The sequence below is a fragment of the Otolemur garnettii genome, unplaced genomic scaffold (genome assembly GCF_000181295.1).
Source record: "Otolemur garnettii isolate 467f Iridium unplaced genomic scaffold, OtoGar3 scaffold00001, whole genome shotgun sequence".
NCBI classification, from domain to species: domain Eukaryota; kingdom Metazoa; phylum Chordata; class Mammalia; order Primates; family Galagidae; genus Otolemur; species Otolemur garnettii.
The window spans coordinates 55441608-55455339 of NW_003852396.1; the positions used below are offsets into that span (position 1 = coordinate 55441608).

The 13732-nt window shown below is 37.6% G+C and overlaps 2 protein-coding genes across 2 annotated transcripts in view; one reads left to right on the forward strand and one right to left on the reverse strand.

Moving 5' to 3' along the window:
* Positions 1 to 10825, reverse strand: part of KIF18A (kinesin family member 18A) — an 81688-nt gene extending 70863 nt beyond the window's left edge. The window contains exons 1-2 of the mRNA XM_012801680.2: positions 10747 to 10825; positions 615 to 984 (exon numbers count right to left, since the gene is read on the reverse strand). Coding sequence (XP_012657134.1) covers positions 615 to 939 — 325 coding nt within the window. The 5' untranslated portion in view covers positions 940 to 984; positions 10747 to 10825. The remainder of the gene's footprint in view (positions 1 to 614; positions 985 to 10746) is intronic.
* A 224-nt stretch (positions 10826 to 11049) lies between these two features.
* Positions 11050 to 13732, forward strand: part of METTL15 (methyltransferase like 15) — a 198380-nt gene continuing 195697 nt past the window's right edge. Inside the window, exons 1-2 of the mRNA XM_003781201.2 lie at positions 11050 to 11088; positions 12896 to 13119. The gene's annotated coding sequence lies outside the window, so the exon portion shown is untranslated. The remainder of the gene's footprint in view (positions 11089 to 12895; positions 13120 to 13732) is intronic.

The following is a 13732-nucleotide window of genomic DNA, read 5'->3' on the forward strand; positions in this document are numbered from 1 at the left end:
CTTGAGTCACAGGTGCCAAGCCCCAACATTTTTATTTCAATGTACCATAAAGAAAAATGGTACTAAAAGAAACTGCCAAGTGTTCAGAAATGCCTGACTATTCCCCAGGGATAAATAACTGCATAGGTGAATGATGAGAAAATTTATGAATACAAACTATGAGAAATCTGGTGTTAATTTCAATAACTATGTTGTATTATAAAGTGGGAAACTTAAAGGCTTTCTGAAGCACAGAGACCATAGTTAACATCCTGGTGAGAAAGATTAACAAATGATATATATGATGAAAAAATGTCTTTAAAATTTCTTTCTGTTTCTTTGGAGAGATTAAAGTCTGCTATGTTGCTCAGGGTCGTCTTGAACTCTTAAAGGGATCCTCCTGCCTCAGACTCCCAAAGTGCTGGGATTACAGGCAGGAGCCACCATGCTTGGTCATTGTGACTAAATTTCAAAAGGAACTTCTACATTCACAGGTAAAATCTATCAAAATTCTTGAGAATTTTAGCATATAATCACCTTAAATTTGTTTATATTTAGAAGGGCCAAGTACATGTCCTGCCTAATATAAAACTGAAATCAGATGGAGAAATTAAAGCCCAAATCGAAACAATTACCTGTACAATTATATCCATTCAAAAAACTACGAAGAATTGGCTTAGTAGTGTGCTCAAAAACTTCCACCTGAGTTGAAGTTTCATCAAAAACAGCATCAAATACAAATTTCAGATCTTTATTTTGTCTCTTCATAATATTTCGATTTGCAATTTTCTTGCCATGGAAAAAATTGACTTCTTCTTGTTTGGGATCAAAAACCAGGATATGTTTATCCACAACATGAACTACTTTATGGAATCCAGCTGCCTTTTCTTTTGTGTTTTCAGGACGTACACGAACAACTACTTTCATGTGATGACACAGGCCTTCCTCAGTGACAGACATTGTTGATTATTTGATTCCTGTTTATATATATGCTTGAATATTTCTCTGAAATTAAAGAGGAAATAAAGTTTTAATATTAGCAGCTTTACTTGTATGTATGTAACTGGCATGTAGTACCAGTTATTAACAAAAGGTGTTCTGTTCCAATCATCTGGTATATGTTACTGGGGAAATATGTATCCATACACACACACACACACATATACATACATATATCTGTGCACACACACCTATATATACACATGCATATGCCCTTAAATACTCTGAACAAAAAATTAAATGGCACACACATACACAAAACCATGATAAAAGTCTCTTTATTTGAAATATTAGTAAGACCCTGTGCTTCAGCTTAAACTCAAATACTATAGCTGAACCACATAAAAGCACAGCTATGCTACCCAAAACCCCAGCTTTGAGTTTTACAAGGGCTCCCGCACTATTTTAGTTTGGGTCATGGGAATGTACAGGAAAGTCTCTCTCAGAATCCTATCAAGGTAATGATGGGAGAACCTAAGCTTGTGAAGTATTTTTAGTAAAGTGATCTTGGCTGCAAGCCTCTTGGCAGTGGAAAGTGATACATCCAGGCTGATACACCTGTATCTCAGACACCCATAGGGTTAAGAATAGTTCTGTGGACTCCTCAACTAACTAGCTCAGGTCTGAAAGTGAACAAGATAGCACATACTTCTTAGTGTTTCAGAGATCTTAGTCTCTGAATATACATACGAATTTCCAGTTTCTAATGATATTCAATGTTTTAGGAATTCATGATAACTGATTTAGAAATTATGGTCTGACTTTATGATGGCTCATATGAAAAGAGGAAAAGCAAACAAAATAACAAAGATCAATAATTTGGAAGTCTCAACTATCCAGAGAATAATCTAGAATCTAAAAGATAAAAACATAGAAAACTCCAAAATATCTTTAAAAAAACCCAAAACAAATATCTGAATAAGGACTAAAAGGAGGCGATAGAATTACTATGACCCAGCAATCCCATTTCTCAGTATATATCTAAAGGAATTAAAATCAGTATGTTGAAGAGATGTCTGTACACTCACATTCACTGCAGTATTATCCTCAATAGCCAAGATATGAAAACAATCTGATTGCCCATTAGCAGATGAATCAATTATATACATATAATGGAATACTATTCAGTTTTTAAAAGTATGAAATTCCGTCATTTGTGACAACATAGATGAATCTAGAGGACATTATGGTAAGTGAGAATCAGCCACATAGATGTGGCTTTTCTGTGTCTTTCAGGCACAGAAAGGCAACTATCATATGACCTCATTGTATGTGGAATCCAAAATTTGAACTCATAGTAGAGAGCAGAATGATGGTTATCAAAGGCTGAGGGGGAAGAGGGTGGGTGGAAAAAGGATACAAAGTTTCAATAAGACAGGAGAAATAGTTCTGGTGTCTACTGCACAGGAGGGTAACTACAGTTAATAATCATTTATTGTATATTTCAAAGTCACTAAGAGTGGATCTCATATGTTTTAACCACAAAGAAATGATAAATATGTGAGGTGGTGGATATGTTAGATAGCCTGATTTGTTCATTCCACAATGTGTATGTGTATGGAAACATCACATTCAACCTCACAAATATATATATATATATATATGGCAATAAAAATTAAAATAAGAGTAAAAAACCTACCACAAAACAGAATTTGAGTAAGAACTTAAAGGAGGTGAAGAAGTTAGGCAGTTATTGGGGGAAGCGCTTCCTGATGGAAAGGATGGAAGGTTTTGAGTGAGATAATCTGATCATACTGCTGGGTAGATAAAATACTACATAGGAAATAGAGACTATCCAGCGATCCTCAAACTTTTTAAACAGGGGGCCAGTTCACTGTCCCTCAGACTTTTGGAGGGCTGGACTGTGGGCCTGGGACTAGTCGGCTGCTAAGCAGGACAGGCAGCGGTGGCAAAAACACCCGGGGGAGGGCCGGATAAATGTCCTCGGTCGGCCGAATGTGGCCTGTGGGCCGTAGTTTGAGGATGCCTAGACTAGCCCATTGAAGTAATATGGAGATGATGGTGTCAGCTCAGAAAGGGGCAGTGACAACAGAGGTGGTGTGTAGCCATACTCTGAAAGTAATACTGACAGAATTTTCTGATAAGAAATTAATTTTAAGGGCAGTGCCTGTGGCTCAAAGGAGTAGGGCGCTGGCCCCGTATGCCAGAGGTGGTGGGTTCAAACCCAGCCCTGGCCAAAAACTGCAAAAGAAAAAAAAAAATAAAAAAAAACCCCAGAAATTAATTTTGAGGTATGGTGGCTCATGCCCTGTAATCCTAGCACTCTGGGAGGGTGAGGTGGGTGGACTGCCTGAGCTCACCAGTTTGAGAACAGTCTGAGAAAGAGTGAGACCCCATCTCTAAAAAACAGCTGCGCATTGTGGTGGGCGCCTGTAGTTCCAACATCTCAGGAAGCTAGAGAATCACTTGAGCCCAAGAGTTTGAGGTTGCCGTGAGCTGTGATGCCACGACCCTCTACCAAGGCTGACAAAGTGAGACGCTGTCTCCAAAAAAAAAAAAAAAAAAAAAAAAAAAAAAAGAAAGAAAGAAACAAAGAAATTAATTTTGGGGGAGTAGTAGGGACAAAAATTTGAATGGGAAAAGATTCAGAGACATGGAACATAGAGAGTACTACTTCAAAAGGGAGTTGAAAAATGGGTGTAAGTGGAGGGGGAAAAGGAGTTAAAAGATATATATATATATATATATATTTTAAAGTAGAATAAATAACAGCAGTATCAAAGCTAAAATGTGTCACAAATCATTCAATTTTGGAAAAAATTCAAACAAGGCCAGAGCAATCCAAAAGTAGCAGATACTGTACACAGCTTTGCCTTTTTAGGACTCTGTCTTTACCCAAAAATAGAATGCTGAAAAGGAAAGGATGGTCATTTGGATTCTAACAGTCTGGTCCCAGGTGAATTACTATTCTGTTCTTTCTTCATCCTTGAATTTCTGTCTAGCCAAGTTTCACAAAGTACCTATATCACCTCAATTCTATGACCTTGGACAAGTTACTTAACGTCACTGATTCTCAGGTTTCTATTTGTATAAAAGAGATAATAAGACCTCAAAGGATTGTTGTGAAGGCTAAAAGACATACAAGTACTAAGTGTAATATTAAAGTATTTGATAAATGTTAATTCTCTTCCCTACCTGTCCCAACTCCTACCTCTTCTTCCCAAAGAAGTCCTTGAGTGTTTCCCAATAGGTTTACAACTGGCATTTTGGGTAGCACAATTCTTCTTTGTTTAGAATTGCCCCCTATATTTGAGGATGTATTAGCATTTCTGTCCCATCTATTAAACACTAGCATTCCTTGTGATACTTAAAACTACTCTCCATACATATTTCTAAAAGCTTTCAGAAATAATTCAACAATGCTTTAACATACTTTTTTTTTTATAAAAAAAGATAGATTAAATATACACAAATGAAATGGTTAAAACAATAAAAAAAATCATGCAATTATTTCAAAATAGACCTTAGAATCTCCAGTTGGAAGGTATCTTTTGGTCAATTAGTTGATTAATTCTACAAGTTAGCTATTAGATGTTGGAGCCAGACAGCTTAGGTGGAAATCTCAGCTCTCTTACTTACTGACTATAATAGTAAGCAAATTATTTAGCCTCCTTTTGGCTCACTTTCCTTACCTGTAAAGTAAGACTACCTCATAGAGCTGAAAGGTGTAAGTAAGGATTAAGCACTTACCACAAAGCTGGGAAATTATTATTTACAGCGTAGTAAGGGAAACATATCAACAGAATATTGATACAAACATACAAAGGTATTACCGGGAAAAAGTTACCAGTACTATATAAGACAGTAATGGGGAATTCACATAGAGAGCTTTCCAGAAAAAATGACTAGAACTGAGAATCAAAGGATAAACAGTTATTAACAAAGTAGGAGCGTTTAAGAGGAAGAATTAGTTATGCATTTAGTAAACATTTGAGTGCCTTCTATGTGCTGTCACTTTTCTGAGCCCTGAGATAGAAAAGATCAGAAACCTGTATGTGGAGACTCCTTTTTAGAGAGTGGAAAAACTTTTCTGGTGGGGTGACTTTTTCGAGACTGAAGTGAGGGAGCAAGCCTCTCTGGGGCATGAGCACTCCAAGTGGCAAGTTTAAATGCTTGTGATGAGAAAGAGCTTGTGCAGAGTACACAGGTTAATAGGTTGCACCATGAATTTGCTTAAATCTGTTTCTTTTAACACGTTAGATTTAGATGAATGGATGTAATCTTATCTACAGCATCTAAAGATACTTTCAAGGGAGCTTTACTCTCTTCTGTGGCAGCTGGGGAGAACAGAGAGAAGGAAAGAGGTTGCTTGAAAAAGATAAAACTAGATAAGAATGGGGCCAGGTTTAGAAGATCTTTAATGGAAGGCTGAAGAGGTTAGATTTGTTTTGAGGGCTGGGCATGGTGGCTCACATCTATCATCCGAGGACTCTGGGAGGATGGGGGAGGCAGCTGGATTGGCTGAAGTTCAAGACCATCCTGAGCCGGAAAGTATCTTTAGATGCTGTAGATAAAATTTCATCTATTCATCTAAAACTAACTGGTTTAGAGTGGGGCCTCCCTCTCTAAATGTAGACGGGCATTGTGGCAGATGCCTGTAGTCCCAGCTACTCTGAAGGCTTAGGTAAGAGGATCGCTTGAGCCAAGAATTTGAGGTTGCTATAAGCTATGATGCCATAGCACTCTACCAAGGCTGACAAAGTTAGACTCTGTCTAAAAAAAAAAAAAAAAGATTTGTTTTGACATTAATTGGAAATTATTGCAGGCATGTTAGAAGGCAATAGGTCTTTTTTTTGAGGTTTTTGGCCAGGGGTGGGTTTGAACCCACCACCTCCAGCATATGGGGCTGGCGTCCTACTCCTTTGAGCCACAGGCACCACCCCCAATAGTTCTTATTCAAGTAAAGAAGTAAAGTTTCAGGGAGAAATTGTGACAATTACCTAAAGGTATTTAAGAAGTATAATATCAAATATAATATTGTTTTACAACATGTTACAGATTTTAACACAAACATTAATTTTAATTTTTAAAGTATCCTGTATTTCCCTACCTTTGAAAAGCAAGTGAGTGAATATTATTTTTTAATAAAAATGCCCAAGGTCAACAGAATCAAAATGTACAAATTAGTCTGTGATCAAATATACTAATACCTGCAAGGATTAATGAAATTGTTCCTACATTAACAGATATCTTCTTTCTTTTCTAACATTACTAAGAGTTGATTCTGAATATGGCATGCAGAGCAAATTCCTTGACCATGTTTAGTATGAAGCAGCGAAAGTCTAAATATTGTTATTTGTGCAATCATGTGTTGATTGACAAATTCTTTTCAGATAATTGTTCAGAAGATAGTTTAATAAACGCTGATCCATTTTGTCTTGTCTACTCCTAAGCGGCATTTGTGGAATAAAATCAAAAGAACAAATTGGTTTGATCTAATTGGTGAGACTAAAATATGAAAAATAAATACTTTTAACACCATTGTTCATTAAAATATAGGCTGAACATCCCAAATCCAAAAACCAAAACTTTTTGAGCATGTTATGACACTTAAAGGAAATTGCTCTTTGGAGCATTTCAGATTTTGCATTAGGGATATCCAATTGGTAAATATAATATGAATACTCCCAAATCCCCCCAAATCTGAAATTAGAAAACTTCTAGTCCTCAGCATTTTGGATATGGGATTCTTAATCTGTAAAGAGTATTTGTCTAGTCTAAGAGAGAGTGGGATATAAAAGAAAAAATAATGAAGGGACTTCACTAGCCTGTTTATATAAATCCTTTGTTTATATAATACAAAAGGGTTAGATTACATGGTATCTACGGTCCTTTTTTAGCTCCAAAATTTTATGATTATTTTATATGATTAGGAAAGAGTACAAGAGAATGACAAGGAATGACAGCTAACAGGACTGTTTTTACTTTCACTGCTAGTCTTTTGTAGAGAGTGGTATGTACACAGGAACAAATCAATTAATTAAGCTATAAAAAGGATTCAAAAATCCAAAAAACAATTTACCTATTTAGAGTAAAGGCAAACAAAATGTATTTCTCTATGAGAAACAACCATCACAATAAGGACCTTAAGGTATCAAAAAATGTTACAAAATGTTCCCAATTTCTTGTTTACAAAATTAGAAAAATGATCATGTTTTATTTTTAATACTGAGTGTGGTTAAAATACTTAATTACTTAACAAGGCTAATATTTAATTTTCTGGGAGAATCATTTGTGAAGAATAGCTCATACCTCTGCAATGTTGAATGAAGAAATATTAAAACCTAATTCTCTTTAATAGTTGCATTGTAATACAAACTGAGTTAAACAGACAAATGTTTAATTCATAGCATATATAGCTACTGCTCACCCTAGATAAAATATAAGCCAATTAAGAGATTCACCTCCTAATTAAATGCAAGTACAATAAATTTTATTTAAGTCATTGATTTTATGCACTGATACTTTCTTCAAAAGCAAACAGATTACGTTACATATCTCATATCATTCTCTGCTCTAAACTCTCCAAGGTCTTCTCACCATAAGAATAAAATGTAAACTCCTTACTATGGCCTGCAAATTCCACATATGGCCCCTATCTATCAATGTAACTACTTCTAATGTCATCTTCCTCATTGATTATTTTGCATTAGCCACACTGGCTTTCTCAGTGTTCCCTAACACTGCAGTCTGGTACTGGCCTCAGGGTTTTTGTATTTTCCCTTACCTTTGCCCAGAAGTTTTTACCTCCAGATATTTTCAAATCATAATCTCTTACTTCTTTATTTAGGTCTGTGTTCAAATGACATTTATCCCTTAAGAATCTATTCAAAATAGTGCCATCCTGATTTGCTCCTGCGCTCCCTTCCCAGGTTTATTTTTATTTTTACAATTTAGCACAAATTGGTAAATATATATTATTTGGTTACCTATTCATTTCCTGTTCTCTGTAGAATGTAAGCACTAGGAGAGCATGAATTTGTCTGTATTTCAGCACCCAGAACAGTGGCTTGCCAAATATTTAGCACTAATATATTCTTGTTGAGTACATGAACTAAGATAAGATTTAATAGATTTAGCATATTACTATTTGTATTTTTAAAGACATATATGTATCTGCACTCTCAGGGAGGGCACACAAGAAATTGATAATACAGTTCTCCATGGAGGAAAATTGTGGAGATCTGAGTAAGAGAGAAGCTTACTGACCATTTTATACCCTTTTGTACTATTGGCATTTTAAACAAAATCTAGATTTCTTTTTTTCTTTTTAATGACACTTGATAAAGAGGTCTAGGTATTTTTATTTAACAAAACTTACTAAAATTTACTTTAATTACAACCTTTCATTTACCAACAATGTTATAAAATACTTTTTACTGACCTCCTATCCTACAAATAGAAATGTGTTAAACAGTTTACATACTCTCATTTAATCCTCATACCAATCCTATGATATAAGCAATGTATTTACACTCCTATTTAATTGAGGGAAAAAGTATAGTATGAAAAGATTAACTGGCTAAGTCTTGCTATTGAAAAAAAGGACAGAACATGAGATTTGAACTGAGACTGACTGAATCTAAAGCTTGAATAAATTTATTAACCACTACTCTCCCTGATGTAAATATGTAACCCTTAGAAATTTTCTCATGTTAAGTTAAAAATACGTATTTGCTAACTCTTTTAGAAATTTTAAGTTCTAATTGGTAAAGATGGCAAATATTCAAGATATACAATGTGATGATTTAATAATACATCAGCACCCAAACCATATATTACATGTGTAACTTAAAATTTGCACACTTTGATCAACGTCTTCCCATTTACTCCAATTCTTAGGTCCTGGTAACTACTATTCTACTCCCTTATATTTGCCTACTTTTGAAGAAAGATCTGGGTCTAGCAAGGGTTCTCTTGAACGAATGTTGAAATAAAACTGATAATGAGTTCCCTGTCTTTGACAGATATCACACAAGAGCCATTCTCAGCAAATATGCTTTTAGAATGATTAGATTGGGTTGATATGGTGATAACTAATAATAAAGAACAACAATGATCATCCTTTGAGTACACTCTATGTGACAGGCATTATGGTAAACATTTAATGTTTATCATATCATTCAATTCTTATAATAATCATATTAGATAGGTCGTGTTATTGTCTCCATTTTACAAAAGCAGAAACTTAGCCTTAGGATAAGTAATTTTTCAAAGATCAAACAACTGTGAAGTAAGGGAGCCAAATGTGGACAGAGGTCCAAATCCAAAGTCCATGTTCTTGACAATCAGGCTGTAATGGAACTGGATGAAAAAGAAGGCTTTCAGACAGTGGTACAGAAGTAAAGCCAGTTATGAATTATTTCTTAAGTATAACCTCATACCTGAATACTTGATATTATCATTTATAGTCTCTATCCAACTTAGAGCTCTTTGGAATAAATGCAAGTCTTAAAGCCATTACTTCCACTAACTCACAAGCATCATGGAAGAATGAAAAGTTCAAATGGAGGAAAAGGCAGCACTGACAGCTGTGCTATTTTTTCCTTCTGGTTTTCCATAGGCTTAAAAGCACAAAAGTAATTTCACTGATACTCATAAAGGAATTGGGATGTATCTACAGTGAGAGAAGATACACTTTCAAAAAGAAATTTTTCTGTATTTGTAAACAGTACTTTTCATAACGTAAGAGGAGATTAATTGCTACTGCTAAAGACAGATAATCTTTGTTTACTGAAATAACTCTTATGTAAAAGTAATACAAGCATGATAACAAGCACCATCTAGTTTTTGTATCTCATATTCTCAAGTACCAAAGTTCATAAAAGCCTCTAAAAACGCAAGGGAGGGGAGTGCTGGATGTGATGGAATGACACTAGCAAATAAAACCTGTAGAGTGCCTAACATTTTACACGATCGACAGTTATCTCAAATGATATATTACACAAAATTTAATCAGTTCTGGTCAAATGGTCTCTTCTCATGAAGTAAACAGTAGTCAGCTTTAGCCTCTCTGTAACTAAGCTAATGAGCTCCTAAAAGAAAGTCTGCAGAAACCAATACCAGGCTGTGGAAGAGATGATACTCAGCGTTTATAGTTCTTCTCATTTGTAGTGCACTTTGCCAAGCACTATCTCTTCTGTACCTCACCTAATCTTCAGCAATCCCGTTAGACTGTTAGGGAAGGTGTTATTTACTGCTACAATCGGGCTCCAGGCGAGTTTCCCATTGACCAATGCAAGCTAACAGTAGAACCTCACTAGACAAAAAAAAAGTTTATGCAGTGATGAACAAAAAGTTCCCCACTTCACAGATAAGCCTAGAGGTACATTTATACGTGCGTCTGAAACAAAACATTCCGAAATTGGAGTCCCGACGCAAGTTAACACCGCAAGGTGCCTAACAGTTAAAGTCCTCTACCAAAGTCTGGGAAAGGGGCCAAGATACCCTTTAAAACTTGCCACTTCCCCTGAGAATTCAAGGCAGGAGATCCCTGCCCTTCCAGCTAAGCAGTCGGGGGCTATGCTCAGGCAGAGCTGTTCCCAAGCCGGCTCCCGAATCCTGGCTGCTTTTCACTTTCTTCCGAGGGCCCCGGACCACCCCCGAACTCAACGCTTCCGTGTTTGTCAACAAGCCCACCTGGTCCTCCAGACCTGAATCGGCAGGACCCTCGGTTCCCGAAAACACAAGTCATTAAAAGGAGCGTCCCAGAAAGGAGACTTTTCTTTTCGCGTGGTTCTCACTCACCTCAGGCCCAGGAAAGCTTAAGACGACCACCTCACTTCAATGTCCGCCTCCCGAAGGTTCAAACTCAACCACGATATTCAAACCCAAGCCAGCTTCGTCAGGACCTCATCTCATTGGCTGCCACTCTTGTGACGTCATCACGTCGGACAGTACGGCAGCGCGGTGCGGCCCGTAGCCAGGAGGCTCAGCCGAGCAGCGCAGTGAAAGCGACCTTGCCTGGGCGTCGCCGTGGCAACGAGAGCGGCCGTTTCCGGAGGCGGTGGCCTAGGTGGGCGGGGTTACGACAGAGCTTCTGGTGGGAGGCAGCCACCTGGCATGGTCGGGAAATCTCCAGACAGGCAGGTGCAGAGTCGGGTTCCTGGGTTCAGGGTGTGAGTGAGACTGTTGAAGACAGCGGCCTGTGCCTTCTGCTACGGGCAGAGGCGGAGTCTGGTGTGAATTAATGGGTTCTGGGTGTTTATTTTCTTCTTTTCCGTTGGAAATACTCTCTTGGAAATAGTGAGGCCTGTTTCTTCTTCCTGGAGCAGTGAGGCCTCCAAGAAGTTGTAGGGACCTGTTTCTTTCAGCCACATTTACTTGGGCCAACCTGTGGGATGTCTTCATCTGAATTAATTGGAAGTCCTGGTCTTTTTGTTTGAGGGCCCAGGCCTACTCTCGATAGTGCTGACTGCGAAACTATTGGATAGTTAGCTACTTTTTAGATTCTTTGAGAGACAAAATAAATTCATTTTAAGTTTTTGGCCTAGGTTGTTATTGGATGAAGTGTTTGTTTCAAATCCCAGGTTGTGTGTGTTATTTCCAAAGAGAGTATACCTGGAACAAATGGAAACATGGTTTGCTAAGATAGTTTTTTGTTTTGTTTTTGGAGACAGGGTCTTCCTCCATCACCCAGTGCTGTGGTATAGTGGTATCATTATAGCTCACAGCAACCTCAAACTCCTGGGCTGAAAGGATCCTCCTGTTTCAACCTCCCCACTAGCTGGAACTGCAGGCCCACACCACTACTCACGGCTATTTTCAGTTTGTAGACATGGGTTTTCACTCAAGCTGGTCTCTAACTGCTGGCCACAAATGATCCAACCCCCCTCAGCCTCCCAAAATGCTAGAATTACAGGCGTGAACCACCATGCCCGACCTCATTTTTATTTGGCTGGATATTTACCATAGCATGATCTGAATTTCACTGTTCTTTTTACTACAATTACACAACAAAGTCAAAATCCCTGTCCTCTTGGAATTTATATTCAAGATCATTTTATAAATAGGATGGCAATATCAATGCAATAAATATACCACTTATTTCTGACTGTATTACATGAATTTTAGCTAAAGAAATGGTTATATATGTGGTGCTGGGCTTGGTAATAGAGAAGACTTTTTTTTATTCCAAATATGCACTTGCTGTATATAGTCCCTTACTTTTGATATCCCCATTATTATTTACTTTACATGTCATCTAATTTAATTCTCAAAACAGCCCATGAGATATAGGTACTGTTCTCTTCATTTTACTGAGAGAAAACTGAAATTTTGAGAAAATCCCTACTGTAAAAAAATTATCTCGAACTGTACAAACAAGCCAATTCAAAACTGTCTCCAAAATGATTTCTTCATTAATGTAGTCTGAAAATATGCATAGCTTGCCAATTTCTTGTAAAAGTGCATCGAGTAAGTAAAAGTGTTTCAAGTTTTGTCTTTTTAAAAAACACCTATTGTATAAGGCTTATTAGTTTCAGGTGTTATCAGTTATCAGTGTTCAGATGATGAGGCCTGTATTCTCCAGGAATTGTACATATTGTTAAAGCAGAGATATTTGAAATTACAATTAATGCTATTACTGTGCCGGGGGGCTACTATATTTTGTCAAGACGTTAAAGTGCAAGCAGACAGGCCATGAGAATGGTTCATTTTGTAACAAAATGAAGAAAAAGAATGAAACGTTCTAAACAGCTAAGGAGACAAATTCCCATCTCTTGTTAAAAATGGGACTCTACATAGTGTTGTTAGAACAAATTCAATTTACGTCCATAGTGAACTGAAAAGTAGAAGTAAGGATGGGGGGGGATTTAAAGTTGCCTCACACATTAAAAAAAGAAAAGAAAAGTAAATTTAAACATGGCAGTGGTGAGGTCTTATTTATTCCTCCTAGGAACTTCGTTTGGAACTTCAGCGCCAGCAAGATTCCTTTGGAAGCAACGGAACCAAAGGCAAGCGGTCCTCGGTTGCTGGGACGGACGTGGGTTCTATCTGTCCGTTCTCACAAGTTTCCCCTAGGGCTGGGACCTAGATGTGCAGCAAGTTCAGGTCCTCCAGCACTATAGTTTTCGCCGCTGGCCCAAGTTAGAGGCCAACTGAAAAATCGTCGTGCCTCAGGTGAGGAGAGGTTAACTGAGTCTCGGGAGCTCTGTTGGAAAACACCCCCCTTTCGGGGGTCGCTGGATTCGCCCAGGTCAAAGGAAATGCACCCTCTCGCTCCCTTTCCGCAGCACGCCTTCAAGTTGAGTTTAGAAGTTTTTAAATAGTTTTCCCTCGTCAGAATATAATTCTTAGGCAAAAGGATGTATTCTTCCTTTTTCTTGGAGCTTCTTTCACTTTCTCTGCTTCCCGGTGCCAGTCTCCAACCAAGTTGCGAATTAATGTTTTCAAAGAGAATTTCCCCGCAGAGAAAACTGACTGCACTGAGGCTAATTGCAAGCACCCTTGAAATAGTCTTCATAGGTATCACTTATTTTTTGTGTTCCCACGATTAATCTGGCCAATTTTGTGGTCTCAACATCTCAAACTGAATTTTGCTGGTAAAGAAAAGTTAAATGACTTACCCAGGACACCACATATTCATTTTTTCTGACTCCCTGCTTCCTTCCTATGACCAGAAGAAATTTTAACGGTCTTTAATCATTTAGGATGGCTGGCTCCAAAAAGGCTACGGGTGGGCTTTGGTTTGTATGGTGGGAGATGGGCTGCAGAGGAGGAGGGAAGTCCCTTT